This window comes from Anneissia japonica, unplaced genomic scaffold (genome assembly GCF_011630105.1).
Source record: "Anneissia japonica isolate Jap-2015-1 unplaced genomic scaffold, ASM1163010v1 scaffold287957_len1322810_cov207, whole genome shotgun sequence".
In the NCBI taxonomy this organism is placed as follows: Eukaryota; Metazoa; Echinodermata; class Crinoidea; order Comatulida; family Comatulidae; genus Anneissia; species Anneissia japonica.
In genome coordinates this window covers 244339-258190 of record NW_022683022.1, presented here as the reverse complement: position 1 = coordinate 258190, position 13852 = coordinate 244339, and the positions used below count along the sequence as shown (strand labels likewise).

The 13852-nt window shown below is 34.3% G+C and overlaps 2 protein-coding genes across 5 annotated transcripts in view; one reads left to right on the top strand and one right to left on the bottom strand.

Annotated features, from left to right (window-relative positions):
* LOC117118266 overlaps window positions 1–6947 on the top strand; it is a 14237-nt gene extending 7290 nt beyond the window's left edge. Inside the window, exons 6-10 of the mRNA XM_033262853.1 lie at window positions 3121–3263; window positions 3740–3894; window positions 4478–5001; window positions 5331–5516; window positions 5917–6947. Of these exons, the coding sequence (XP_033118744.1) occupies window positions 3121–3263; window positions 3740–3894; window positions 4478–5001; window positions 5331–5516; window positions 5917–6193 (1285 nt within the window). The 3' untranslated portion in view covers window positions 6194–6947. The remainder of the gene's footprint in view (window positions 1–3120; window positions 3264–3739; window positions 3895–4477; window positions 5002–5330; window positions 5517–5916) is intronic.
* Window positions 6948–8023: 1076 nt separating this feature from the next.
* On the bottom strand, window positions 8024–13732 carry LOC117118354 (decaprenyl-diphosphate synthase subunit 2-like). 4 transcript variants are annotated; one of them, XM_033263111.1, is made up of 8 exons: window positions 13602–13712; window positions 13296–13342; window positions 13104–13176; window positions 11853–11972; window positions 11175–11373; window positions 10520–10756; window positions 9199–9357; window positions 8024–8503 (listed from the first exon to the last, which is right to left on the bottom strand). In XM_033263111.1, the coding sequence occupies exons 3-8, from the start codon at window positions 13121–13123 to the stop codon at window positions 8348–8350; spliced, it is 891 nt and encodes a 296-aa protein (XP_033119002.1). In that variant the 5' UTR covers window positions 13124–13176; window positions 13296–13342; window positions 13602–13712; the 3' UTR covers window positions 8024–8347. The 4 variants fall into 4 exon arrangements, with proteins under 4 accessions (XP_033119002.1, XP_033118930.1, XP_033118856.1 ...); XM_033263039.1 differs by having other exon boundaries at window positions 12799–13176; window positions 13602–13711; XM_033262965.1 differs by lacking the exon at window positions 13296–13342 and having other exon boundaries at window positions 12799–13176; window positions 13602–13732.
* Window positions 13733–13852: the final 120 nt, after the last annotated feature.

Sequence of the window (13852 nt, the reverse complement as noted above, 5' to 3'; positions counted from 1 at the left end):
CAGTTTTAGCCTTGTGCTACTGTTTTTGTATATTTTAAATAATAAATAGGAAGAGAAAATCAATGTGTTCTTTTCTCTAATCCCAGGGTTCATAAGATGGAGCAAGAAAATGTGTTCAAAAAGCTGCGCCATCTAGCAGCCAAAGTAGAGAAAGATAGCAAGCACATTGAGACGTGTATTAACATGCCATCTCACATGCGTCCTGGGGCTAGATCAGCTGAACTCATTCTCAAAGAACTTCAATGCAACATACAAACTATGACGGTATGACTTTCAGGTTTTAAGAATTTTACAATTGAGAATGGTTAGGCTTTAAAAATATGAATGTCAAACTTAAGGAGCTCAATCACCAAGCACATAGAGGCTTTTTCACATGATGCACTATACTAATCCAACTATTCAATCATCGATTTTTTGCACACCCTGACAAAGCAAATGGTTTCTCTGTTGTTGGCAAATGATTTATACTCTTTAGTCCATTAACTCAAAAAGTGAAAAAAGAAACCCATTATGATTCATTTGTGTAGGACTACTGCCATTTTGAATGCTGCCACTTCTGCCACTTTTACTGCTACATATATAACTAATGCTACCTGTACTTTCAACGTTGTTATTTATTTTTTATTTGTATTTTTGGAATTATAATAGATTATTTTATGGCATGCCAACTTTGAGGTTAAACCCACCCACGCTACTATTATTATTATTAGAATGACATTTCATTTAAGAGTTTGTATACTTTTTAAATAAAAACAATATCAAGATTCTTTGATCAGGAGCCAAAGGATCACTGTGCTTTTACTAATTGATTAAGTCGTGTTCTTAGTTACAAGCCCAGAATGATTTGAAGGAATTGCAAGAGCAGGTTTCCTTTAGGAATCTCCTAGATAATGTGCAGATTGTTGCGGATCTGACCAAAGAAAGATTACATTTATTGGATGAGAACTTACAAAAGTACGGTTACAAGAAAGCAGAGTCCATAGAAGCCAATATCAATAATCAAGGTAGGTCTACTGTTGTTATCAGCTTTTATGAAAAAATATTATATATGTACTCTAGATAACATACAGTATCTTAGTACTGCACTCTGAATTCAATTTAGTATCGTGTACATTTGAGGAGGTAAACGCTTTATTGTCCAAGGTTGATGGTCACAAATCTTGAAAATCTATGGGTGGATGAAGTGGCTGGAAGAGCTCAAAACACCAATATAATGTTTTAAAAGGATACTTTAAAGCATTAATATTATGGTACCTAACTTAATCATGGATTTTAGCCCTGTGGTTACCATTTTTAACCAACCATTGCAACCAAAGTGTACAGAATGAGTGATGGTTAGCAGTGAACCCCAGAGTAAGGCATACTGTAGGCCTATAGTATTGAAAAAAATGTAAAAAACATCACTGGGCTTGAGCAGGTTAACCCTTTGTTTGGTTTTTTTTTTTTTTTTTTTTGGCCGGGTCATGGATAAATAAAATTCCCTTATGGTTGGATATAGACATTATATTGTTGTATGATGCAACATACCAAAGATTTATTTTAATATTGTACTATGTAACTGCAGATTCATCAGATTATGTGGAAGACAAGGAAAACCAAGGACCTGATGAGGAACCCATGCAGCAATATCCGTATCCTTTAATTTTAATGCTCTATAAAACTAAATGCCTTTTTTAATACGTTTTCTATATTTTTTAAGTATATATTATAAGAGTGGTAGAAAGACGAATACATGAACTACACTCGGACAAGAAATTGGCCACCTTTATAATGAAAAAATAGATTTAAAAAAATGTAGGGAAAAGAAATAGAAAAATATTAAGTAAATTTAAAAAAATTATTTATGTATTAATTGATGGGAATTCTTTCTCATTGCAATTTATTTTCAGGGCTTTTGTCCGCACTATCTTTGTTTTCATTCATTCATTCTGCTTTTATTATCAATCTCTAAAATTACAACATTACAGAATTGCAAGAAGATTCACAACAATGGAAAAAAATGATTACAATATGTACAAAAAAAAAACTGGTGGGCCCATATATAGACATCTGCATATATGGTCATGATGTAGCATCTTAATGACCATATTTATGCATGTTTTTTTCAAATACAGTTGAATTTCTATATTAATGTATTAGCTCAGCACAAACAGGCCTATAAATACAATATTAAACTTTTAACACTTTTTTTCACCTAAAGGATAAATGGTAAACATACTTTAAGTGTGCTTTTCTTTACGCTGATATCAGACAAACTCCAAAGCACTCAGCCACCTGTGCAGCACTCAAATCCCAAATGGACACCGCAACAAGGACTCCGACACTTGCTGATTTCGGCATCAGTCGACAAACACTGGATTTCCTGGCTAAGCAAAACATGGCTTCTCAAAGGAAAATAAAGATGAAAAAGGTTGACTTAACTGGGTAAGTCATTGAACACTGAGTACAATGTACAGTACTGCAGCTAAATGCACACAGAATCACAACCATGCTCATTGATTACAAAGTGAATCACAAAAGACAATCTCACATTGTGATGTAATAAAAAAATATTAATTATTAATATTATATAATTGGTACAGAGAGACTGAAGTACATAATAAAAATTACATTACTTAATGTACACATGTGGGAAAATTGTTTACTACCACGTATGACACTTGTACTAAAATCTAGTCAACTTCATATGACCTGAAATATGACTGACGATTCCATATACTATTAAATAAAACTAAAGTATTACAGGATTTTAACCCAAGACCTGAGCGGCTTAGCTCAGTTGGCTAAACTTGTGGCAGCCACAGTGTGTGCACTGAACCGTTGAGCTGGAGGGCTGAAATGAAATTTACGATAGCGCACCATCTTTCGTTTGAGCAGTTGGTCCTGAGAGTGCATTTATGGCCCATTTGCACGTTGAAAAACACTTAGAAAAAGAGTAGGGGCCTTCCACCAGAAGGACCCCACTGGAAATAAGTCTTCTTCAGACGTTTGTGGATTATCCTTGTTGCTTACACCGAATTAATAAACCCTAACCACACAAGCAACAGCTCCATACCTCAACCCCTAATAGTTTTCATTCCTACATGTGTACATAATTTTCTTATCTAATTATTTTTTTAGGACCCCTTTTAAGAAATCACCTGCTCTAAGTTCAGCAACACAGGAGGAGTTAGAATCGCCATTTGATCCAAATGTAGTCCTTACTCCTGGTCTGTTTGGATATGGAAGGAAGATACCTACAAATACTCCCGAACATATGCAAGGTAATGACAGGAATTGTTAACAATTTTTGAAAACATTCATAAAGGTAAAGGTAAAAACCGAAAGGTCCACTGATTAATCTCAGATAAGATAGTATAATACATAGTACTCCAATTATCGAAATACACGCCATCGTGTCGGGATTCAATATTTCGACATTAATTATGCCATCATCAGGAATAAAAAAGTACCAAAAGTGTTTGACCAATCAATACATTACCCCTAGTAGGTGAGTTATGAATAAACTAAAGATCAAAGGACCAAATTAGTTAAGAACCGGGTGTATAGACCTTCTAATTGTGAAGGTCTCTTCCTGGGCCTCCCTCTACTTTAAATTCCTAGATCCACCACTTCCTTGTATATTGCTATTATAAAATATTATCTACCTCTGTGTTAATATGTAAAGACCATAAATAATACACTTCTTTTTCATTTTAACACATTTAAGTTAAACTGACTGTAACCTTGTTTGATTCAGGTTCAGCCTATTTGAATTCACCCATCCCTCCCATTCTACAAACACCTGGATTGAGGCAGATAACCAAGGAGGATGGTGACACAATGTGCTTGAACGCTGCTGCTTCACACAATGCAAGAGCTGCGCAGAATTGTGAAAACAGCTTCTATGCTCCAGTGAGTAGTGAACTCTTTTCATTGCATTTTTTAAAACATTTCGTTTTTTTTTAACTTTAAAATGTGGTGTTAATTAATTAGGAGGAATTAATCAGTCAAAACAAGAGAGTGCCCACTCATCTCTTGGTCCATTACTTGTAGATCCCACAGTACATCACTGGTAAATCCCAATTCTCAATCCTCCATCCTCCTATGGATGCATATGACCTCAATCACTCGCCTAAAAAATAAGGTGAGTGATTTAAAGCTCGCCTACTGTTTTCAAATGACAAGCCCTGAATTATAAGACCACTTCCTTCGATGTTTTGGTCCAATAAAAGGATTATTTATTATCTCAGTTGTAATTTTGTTGCTGATATAAATATTTATTCTGATTGATCATTATTATTGTTATATTAATTATTATTTAAATTACTTAAAATTATCATTGATATTCTTAAGAGTTTGTAATTTGCAAACTACAAATCTGTATCTGTATCCATGACATACAAACACAATTACACTGGTTATTGCACATGTTTATTTGAATATTTAAGAATACTTATGGTGATGATTTTTATTATGTTTTTGTTTACTTATACAGACTCCTCTTCAGTCCAGATCAATGATCAGCATTCATCCAACACCAACCAGTTATCATCCAACCAGCATTATCCAGAGAAACATCGTTCCCCAACCAAAGAGTATGTGGCAAGCAGAACCTACTAGCGACAACACACCAACCATGCCGGAATTGAAGTACCAAGTTCCTTCACATAATTCTCCAGATGATCCAGAACTCATCTCCAATGCCTTAGACATCAATTCAGGACTGCCATCCAGTTCTTCATTGCATCATGATTATGGAACGCCTACTGAACCACAATTGATGCTAGCAACAGAGCCTGAGAAAGTACCCCAGAAGCCAGTTCTGTTGCTTCAAGAAAACAGTGATCCCGCAAAAGCAACATTGCCAGCTGAACCATGTTTACTATCAAATCAATTGGCAACAAATCACAACACATCTAGTGGTTTTGCCAGTGCTCCTACACCATTCAAAGCCTTCAGGAACTTCCATGACACGGAAGAAATGCCAAAAACACCAGAACTAACATTCTCTTATTCAAGGTACATAACAGCACACTTGTTACGGATGTGACTCAATTATTAAAGCTGATTGTTTAAGACTCTTGGCTCCCTGTTTCTGTAAAATTTCTTTCATTCAAACTAACACTTAGTAACTTCATTTCATAGTAAATTCACGTTTTACGGACGATCTAAACGACAAATATATATGTTGCGCATTTAAGATGACCCCTCTATTTTTCGATCATAATTTTGTATTTTAAGCCTTGCCTTATCCCAAGAATATTTGGTAATATTGTCATTGATTCATTTCTGTACCTTATGAACATTTTTGCCCAAAAAGGTTTGGTAAATGACTTGTGTTCTTTTAGGTATGTTGATGTCGCAGCTTCATTGGCAAGTTCAAAAGATAAAAGTTTGTCTTCAGCTATGCCAGATGTTGAGGGTGATGAAAGTGGATTGTCTTTGAATTGTGTACCAACTACTTCACCAAGTACCGTAGATGCTGAATCTGTTGATATTGAAATCGTAAGGAACCCAAGTAGCAAATGTCAAAAGTAAGTTGTAATTTCATATTTTTCAATAAATGTCTCCCTCTGAATTAAAACCCTTAGAAATACGGACCACCTCCAGTTAAAGACCGCTTTTTTTGTGGCAATGAATGAGCACTTATTCTTTATTTTTATTATAATTATTTTAAATTAGAGACCAAAGATGCTAAGAACCAGGAAAACCAAATCCAAAAGTGGTCTTTACTTGGAGGGATTATTCATGTTTGTTGAACAACAAATATAAATATTATATTATTTAAAAAAAATTAAAGATAACATGGGCATTATACATGATTGATTAACTTCATTTATAATTTTACAGGTATTTACTTTCTGTTAAAACAAATTACAGTATTTTTCAAGGCAGATTATAAGCTCATAACTTTTGCAATTGTTCTTTTTATAGATCTGGTTTGATTGCTCTGGTATCTGAGGAAGAGTTCCAGCAGCAGTCTAGCTTTCTTCAGAGACTTCTACCTTTGAATGATGTCAATGCTTGGGTCAAGATACTTAACAAATACATAGCCAGAAAGACAGAAGGCCAGTTCCTGTTGGAGAGTGACATAAGTAAAATCGGCATAGGACCACGAGCAAAGACTTTACTGCTGCTGCTAGTTAAGTTGAAGCGTCTGAGTCAAGGAAGGCCAAACGATGCTGGTGATCAAGCATATTTTGTCATTTAGTGCGCATTCCACAGAAAACAATGTCTATAAATAACTACTATACAACCAGGATGTGATCACACAAACCTGACGTTAAAGCTGGTTTTCATAAAATTCCTACACTCATGCTACAACAATTACAACAATGTGTATTTTTTTTTTTTTTTTTGACGTAATTAGAAATCATCGCTGACAAATCTGAACTGGGTTTAATCCTCCCATTTGTCTGTGATGACTCATAACAGCTAAATTCACTATTAATTGTCATCACCTTTCCGACCAATCATCACACTTGATGTTCTTCAGCAACTATTTCATCTTTTGGTAAACAGTTAACCAAAATCGATCAAATATTTCTATTTTTTGTAGGAAAATAGCATATATAAAGGATGTTTTCTGGATAAATCTACAGTAGACTGCAATGCAGATGTAACAATAGGAGTACAGTAAGGCTGTATGTGGCTTTACATTCTAATATCTACCATGGATGAATAAGTACTAAATGTATTCCTCCATGGTTAAACAACAAATTTAATGTACTTTATTTAATGAAATAGGCCTGTTCTGCTACCAACAACCGTAACATAGAATGTTAAATAAAAGTAGGCGTAACAATCGTAGAATAGTATCATTAAAGTTCACTCTGAGCGCAATAGTATTGTAGAAGAGCAAACGTGATAATAATATAATCATCACACCCTTCCTTTGCCGCTCCTTACCAGACATAATATTTCCGCTTCTTACTGAAGTATTAGCTGATGCAGCCAAATATATATATATATATATATATAGAATGACCAGGAAATAGGTGTGATATTCATAGGCCAAAGAAGAAAAGTATGTTAGAGATTTCCTGTTTTATTTCCTTTACTGTATTTCTTTTGTGAACCCTGGATGCAACATTTTTAAAATACCGTTCCTAAAATATGTTCTTGGTATTTTGAATGCATCAAGAGTCAATCCGTTAACTGGTTGGATAACGCTTTTGTATCATCGGCACACCTTGATGGCGTAACCTTACGACGACAAAACAAGAATTAGGTTATACAGAGGAAACAACAAATCGTATATACTCCCTTGTATAATGAAGTGTTGAAAAAAAACCAGGAGGCAAAATACATCAGAAAATTCTTGGGGCAAATAGCCAGGAGGAAAATATCCCCATGTGGAAACAAAATTCTTGGGCAAAATTAGCAGGGGCAAGTGCCATAGTGCTATTTTTTGTAAAGTAAATCCTCAAACCACCTAGATTTTGAATCTACTCAATTAACAAGTCTTCCATTGTTTTTTCAGGTGTAGTTGGAACTTAACATTACTAATCTTTGGCATTTGTTGACAGTCGTTTGTTTAGATCTCAACAATTTTTCCCCTACTCAAAGACTCGATACAAGCTTGCATACAAACCTAACGTGCAAATTTTCATCTCCTGTGTGATAATAAGAGCAATGTTCACTCGCATGATCATTCCTTAAATATTGTTAGTGGACAAGGCCCAGGGGTTGTCTTTATGTATTCTCTTATATGCGAAAATTATTTATCGAATGATTTACTTTTCTATTATTTATATTTAATTTCAGTTTTTCACACAGACCCAATTTAATGGCTTCACGGGCCAAATTTGGTCCGCGGGCCGCCTATTAAGAACCAGGGATTTAGGTCGAAGGCCAAGGACATGCCAAACAATGAACTTGATCACTTTTCTAAGTGGCATATCCCAACATAAACAAATTTTTCAACAGTTTTGTAGTACTTTTGAAGTCTAAGGACATTAGATTTTTGGTGTGATAAATAAGGAAACATCATTTTCCAGGTAGAATATTTGAATAAAAAGAATGACACTAAATCCACATCTACACTGTCAATAATTGCTTCGACCCCATTTTAATATTTATTTTCTGGTGAGACAAAATGTTGTGTATAAAAATGAATATCTGATATACAACAAGCTAGTACTGTATTAACCCAAACTGAAACAAAATACCAACTGTATAAATATTAATAAAACTTATGTGCATTATTATTTGTGGAGCCATACCAAGTGAAAACACCAATTTAAGTCTGTAGTTGGTTAAACTTTTGTACATATCAAATATCGCTGCAGTACAAAAAATTTGATAATCCTAATATATTTAAATAGCGTATTATACAAAATTTATATAACTCTTGATTATTAAATTACAATTCTAATAAAGAATGGACAATGTTGTTTAGGGCATCTTTGGCTTCGGACTCGTCAAATTCTTCGATTGAATCCAACGATGCTTTCACATAATGCTGGAGTTCTGATTTCATTTTATCAACAGCAGGCCCAGCAGCAACAGCTTGAAAAAGCTGAAAAAGAAGAATGAAATATTTGATATAGATATAGTAACTATGAAAATGAGGTTGACAGGACTGTACAGTCTTAAGCCAAATTCAGACAGCATCGTGTTTATTGTTTGTTCATCGTGAGAATATTATGTTTACATGTTTAATACTGTATTCTCTGATGACGCAAACCACAAACTCGCGTCAGGCTGCGTCGTATAACGCTGTCTGTGTTGGGCTTAATATACTGCCAGCTAAACAATACCAATCCTTTTGTACTTATACTGTATATACCTTTAAAATTTCTAGCAGCAAATTGAAAGTTTTCTTCATATCAATTAATTGTAAGCACGTATGTATATTTTATATACAGTGATTTTGTCAAATATGCAATTGAGTTGAACATAATATATAGAAATGATATACGTTAACAGGTGCAAAGCATTTTTCACTCTTTCTAGCTAACCACAGACTATGTCTGTAGGGTACCTAATCAGGGCAGGAAAAAGTGCATGACCAGCGGTCGGAGGCATTGACCTTTGCCCTGGAGGCATTTTATTTTTAGAAATTTTGTTTTGTTTTTGACACAGTCACAATTTACTGCATACCGGTAATTAAATTTGATGCTTTCTCTAAACAACTAAATGTACTACTGTTTCAGTTGGAATATACAATAAATTTATATAACAATGGATTATGCAAATACAAAAATATCCCACCTTTCTATAGTCCTCAGTATTACTGGCTGTTAGCATGGGAAGTACCTCTCCCGTCTGACTAATGTGTTGTATATGAAACAGAACGGCAGATGAACAAAGATTGAAGGCGTCACCAAGCTCATATGATTCGTTCACGAAAGGCTGAAGGTCAAGGTTCAACTGATGACCAAAGCAAAATTGTTATCAGTAAAAAAGAAAAGAAATGCTTATTCACTCTTTGAGGCTATCAGCGCTTTGAGGTTATTTTTTTCATTAGACACATTATAAAATTATTACAGTATTATTTATATTATTACTGTATTTAACTTCTAAATTCTAAACTTTCTATAAGTTTGTAAATTGATGCATGATGTGGCTGCCGCAGTGAAAAGATAAGCCCTGCCCTGTGCCCTCTGCAATTCTGCTTTCACATAGATTTTATAAGGGCACATGACGTGTATTCACACGGACACAATGTAGCAGGGGTGATTGCTAAACTTTTCTTAGCATGCATCCTATAATAACATTCGGTAGTGTGAATCATGTCTTGTTTTTGGATCACCTCTTAATTTCTGGCTACACTATCAAGTTGTTTCTTTGACAAAAAACTGTTGTATGCCCATATATAGTCATGATGTGCCTATATATGACATCACATCATTAAAATATTTAGGCGTGTCACATGTTTTTGTCAAATAAAATTTGATATTCTGGACAAAGCCTCAGATTTTAAAAAAAATATTGAATTATAATGTTCACTAAAAAAATAATTACATTTCAATAAATGGGAATAACCAAATCACAGCAATAAAAAGTATAAAAGATAATGTTAATAGGTTGTTAAATATAAGGTCATAGGTCATGTATTATTGTAATATCAACACTGATCAATCCACTCAATGTATCATTTTCATAAATACAGGTCTCCCTCCAATTAATGACCACTTTTGGGACCAGGGCTTCCATGGACTTTTGTAGCTTTGGTCTCTAATTAAAATAATAAAGATAATAAACATTCATTAATTTAAAGCCACAGAAAATTGGTCTTTAATTGGAGGGTCTGAATTTATAATTTCAATTTCAATATATTCAGAAAATAAAGTAAGAAAAATACAAACAGAACATAAAACACATAGAAATTGCACAACCTACAAAACAAACCCGCATCCAGAATTAACCATGAAGCAAATTAAAAGGTTTTTGTTTAATTAATAATTGTAATAATTTTATGTTTTACGTGTACTGATGTATTTTTTGTATTAATATATTGTATTATATTATTAATTTAAACATTATGAAAAGTAAAGTAAAATAGAATTTCTGATATAGTGAAGTGTCTTACTTGTTGTGCAACTGATAAGTACTTTCCAAATTGAAATACTTTATTTTGCACATCTTCACTGTGATTGGCCAGAATCTGTGCTGCCTGGCAACTCTTAGCCAATAAACTTCCGGTGGATAAGTAGACATGATGCAGCCAATCAGCAAAGGTCAGCTGCAGATTAATGGTGTCTACGGAGAATCCCATGAACTCGGATTCTGTGTAATCTGATATAGCAGATGAAACAAGCTCAACAACCTGATGAATGAATAAACACAACTAAGATACTTTTTAAATAATAGTAATGTTACCACAAACATAATATTTTACGCGCGCGTTACTTCCGACAAGTGTTTATACGATCCTTAAGCATAATGCACATAATGTTCTTTTTACTTCAATGCTAGTTCAAAGCTTAGAGTTATTTTGTAAGGTTATTTTGCAAAAGAAAATCTTGAAATTGTATACAATGAAAACATCATGTCTATAAAGGTTTTCCACATCACAAGAAATGTTATTTTGGCACTCATTTGTAGGTATTTATCTTTTGAAAAAAATCAAGGTCAAAATAAGGGTCGCATTTACTTGCGAGTTCTGATGTTATAGTTGAATGCATGGATTGATGTATAAAAGTAATAGAATACAATAATAATAATTTTACAGTAAGATTACACACCTCTGTATTATGTAATTTTGCAAGACCCTGGCTGGCAGTAGCCAGAAGGAAGTCACCACTTAGCACTGACATCTTGTTGCCAAATTCAAGATCTTCCGGGGAACCATCTCCGGGTTTAATATCCTTCAGGTCAATGACACCACGATGGACCAGATAGGCAGTGTGTATCATCTCCGATATCTCAGCGAGGGCTCTCTGACTGCAACACAAATAAATAATTTGTTATATCTTTACCAATACAGTATGTATTTATAAATTAATGAATATTTACTTGTGTAAGGTTTAGGGCACAGATTATGTAGTGATTGAGGTATTGGGTGAGGGAGGAGTTTTAAGCTTCACTGTCAGACAGAGCAGCCCTCCTCCTTTTCGGCTGACACATCAAGCAAAACATGAAAACATCTCTTTGGAAATAAACTCTGTATGTTCTAACATGTTGCAGAAAAGCTTAAAATTGATCAGTTTCTCTGGGCACTAGAGTTTCACCCTGGACCACTGACAGGGCTCAACTCCTGGATCCTAACTGGTCTCCGACGCGAGTTGTCAGGGTCTGATTAGACAGTTTATCCCCCTAAATGTATGCTTCTATCTTCTGGGCCATCACTGCTTCCATGTACAAGTTAACTTCTATTTAAATTATAAAATTTGCATTTGCATAGCTACAGTAGTATGGCTTACCGTTGGTAAATGCCTAGTAATGACTTTTCTTCTGTGACAGAGGGTAGTCCAGCTGCCCTTGACACCAGGAGGACTACAAGACCTCTTGTCTGAAGATTACTACCTTCATACACAAACGACCTGTGAGATAAACAAACAAGGAATAAACAAAACAATATAGAATGCAATATAAACACATAATAAAAAAATGAAATGCAGATGGAGGGGATATTTTGAAGAGATATTTTTATAATATAAACATTTTAATGGACTATTTTTTTAAATTTCAACATTTTAATGAATGGATTTGTTTGAATTGGAACTTGTTTTGTGTGAATTTAACAAATAAAGTGAAATACATACAACAAAAAGTAAACTGCCTGTAAAACCTGGCACTAATGCACTTTAGTGCACCACCCTAACCTTAACCTCAACTCCAGTCTTGCTATCTTAATGTTGAGGTTAATGTGGAGTACTAAAGTGCATTAGTGCCTAAATTCCTATCCAGACTATCAAATTTTGCTTGACAAAAACATGTGACATGACATCATGACCATATATAGGCACATCATGACCATATGGGCACATCATGATCATATATAGGCACATCATGACCATATATAGGCACATCATGACTATATATGGGCACATCATGACTATATATGGGCACATCATGACCATATATAGGCACATCATGACTACATATGAGCACATCATGACCATATATAGGCACATCATGACCATATATATATATATATATATATATATATATATAGGCAAATCATGACCATATATATAGGCACATAATGACCATATATAGGCACATCATGACTATATACAGGCACATCATGACTATATATGGGCATACAGTGTGGACAGAGCTTTAAACGTTGGACCTGATTTCCAAAACCTACAAAGCTCAGTCGTGCCTTACGGTCGTTCACAAACTTCTTTATTCCACACTTACTTCGCCGTTTTTAATATAGGATGATTTGTTCCAACTAATTTGCGAACATGTAGTGCCACGTTTGCTAATTCATCACTTAACAGCGTTCTCAGACTCAAAAACGACGTAGGATAACCAACCAACCGTTCTGCCTCGGCCACGGCTCTGTTCCACGCACTTGTATCACCAGATGAAAATAAACTTGCATATCGATAATGGTTGAAATTGCTACCAGCATTTGTTAAAGTCTTATGTATTCGTTTCTGATAAGTAAGACGACTTGATTTAAGAGGTAAGTGTGAAGACAAGAACGAAAAATATCTTACTCCAGAAAAAAGTCTTTCATTGTGTAAAAAATTCCGAATATGAATATTCATATTGAGTAGGATGAGCAGTAAACTGTGTAAGATAAAATTGAAGTTAAATGTTTTTTCGTCCATTACACCATCCATCAAATCCACAATAGGCCTAGTTAAAGTTGAATTTAGCCTAGCATACTGTAATGCAAGTGCACCAACTTGTTTTTAATGAAATGCTATTCAATCATCACATCACAATTAACATCCTATTAAGATAAAATGTAACATTAAAAATTGATTTTGATTTTTTTTTTTACTTGGGACCGAGTTGACTCGAATTCGGCTAGTAGGCTAGGCCCAGCCTAGGCCTACTAAAAAAAAAAATAGGCAGCAGCCTGAGCAGTGAGCTCTTAACAGTCAGTTCTACCTTTTTGGCAACTAGGCCTAGGCCTAGGGCCAGGGCCCTATAATAGCCCAAGTGACTGTAACTAATTCTGTTGAATTGTAGTAAGAGATATCCCCTACCTTTACTTGGACCAGCTTGGACAAATTATTAGGCCTTCGGAATTAGCCCTACGCACCTTTTGCTAACCACCGTAAACTACTTCCATCCGGTTTTTTTTTTCTAATTATTGTAAACAGACTTCTAAAAACAAGCAGACGACTATAATTATTTACTATAAAGTATTTAAAATTAATAACAAAATTCATTAAAAAAATATATTGCAAGAATTCTAAATAGGCTAAATAAAATTGTATTTTGTTGAAAATATAAA